Source organism: Bison bison, unplaced genomic scaffold, assembly GCF_000754665.1.
Source record: "Bison bison bison isolate TAMUID 2011002044 unplaced genomic scaffold, Bison_UMD1.0 scf7180017864080, whole genome shotgun sequence".
In the NCBI taxonomy this organism is placed as follows: domain Eukaryota; kingdom Metazoa; phylum Chordata; class Mammalia; order Artiodactyla; family Bovidae; genus Bison; species Bison bison.
Genome location: NW_011494652.1, coordinates 87,145 through 87,856, shown reverse-complemented (window position 1 = coordinate 87,856; position 712 = coordinate 87,145). Strand labels below are relative to the sequence as shown.

Here is a 712-nt window from a genome sequence, read left to right as displayed (position 1 = left end):
CGTGATCGATTAGGCAGCAGGAGCGGGAAACACGATCGATTTCGCTGACAAGACAGGCTGGAAGGAAAACCACAGTGAGACCAAGCTCTGTGGGTGGAGGATTTATTTATTGGTGCACCCAGACCCATTGTGGGTCTTAATGCACTTGTTTTAATCAGGTGGGTTATTGGAGACACACTTATGGGAATGATAAAGCTCCTGGCAAACAGAGAAAGACAAAGCTTTGGTGCCTTGCATGGAATAATTAGAAATGGAAATTTCGGCCACCTCCCTGACCTGTGAACCATTTTCAGGGCAAGTCTGGCTCAGGCATTAGGGTGTGTGGGTAGAAGGCGCAAAAGTGTCTGGGGCACGGGACCCCCTCTCAGGGAATGTGTGTGGGCGAACTTCATGCCTTTCCCTCAGGTGCTGGGGAGGAGTCTGGAGCCAGGAGACTCTAGCTGTCCATCACCTGGATAGGAACTGCTTGGGGATGGTCCGGGACACGTCTACAGGCACTCGATGGGAAGCCCACACCCTTAGGAGCCACCTGAAGTCTTCAGTCAGAGCCTCAGATCTTGCACTGGCAGCAAACGGGGACACAGCAGCTGGACTGGGAGCAGCAGGGTTTGCAGCAGCTGGACTGGGAGCAGCAACAGGATCCACAGCCCCCCTTGGAGCCCCCACACGAGCCACAGCCCCCCTTGGAGCCTCCACATGAGCCACAGCCCCC

The 712-nt window shown here is 55.2% G+C and overlaps 1 protein-coding gene across 1 annotated transcript in view; it reads right to left on the bottom strand.

Annotated features, from left to right (window-relative positions):
* Positions 1–550: 550 nt before the first annotated feature.
* LOC104987037 (keratin-associated protein 5-7-like) overlaps positions 551–712 on the bottom strand; it is a 15,601-nt gene continuing 15,439 nt past the window's right edge. The window contains exon 5 of the mRNA XM_010837800.1: positions 551–652. Within this exon, the coding sequence (XP_010836102.1) occupies positions 551–652 (102 nt within the window). The remainder of the gene's footprint in view (positions 653–712) is intronic.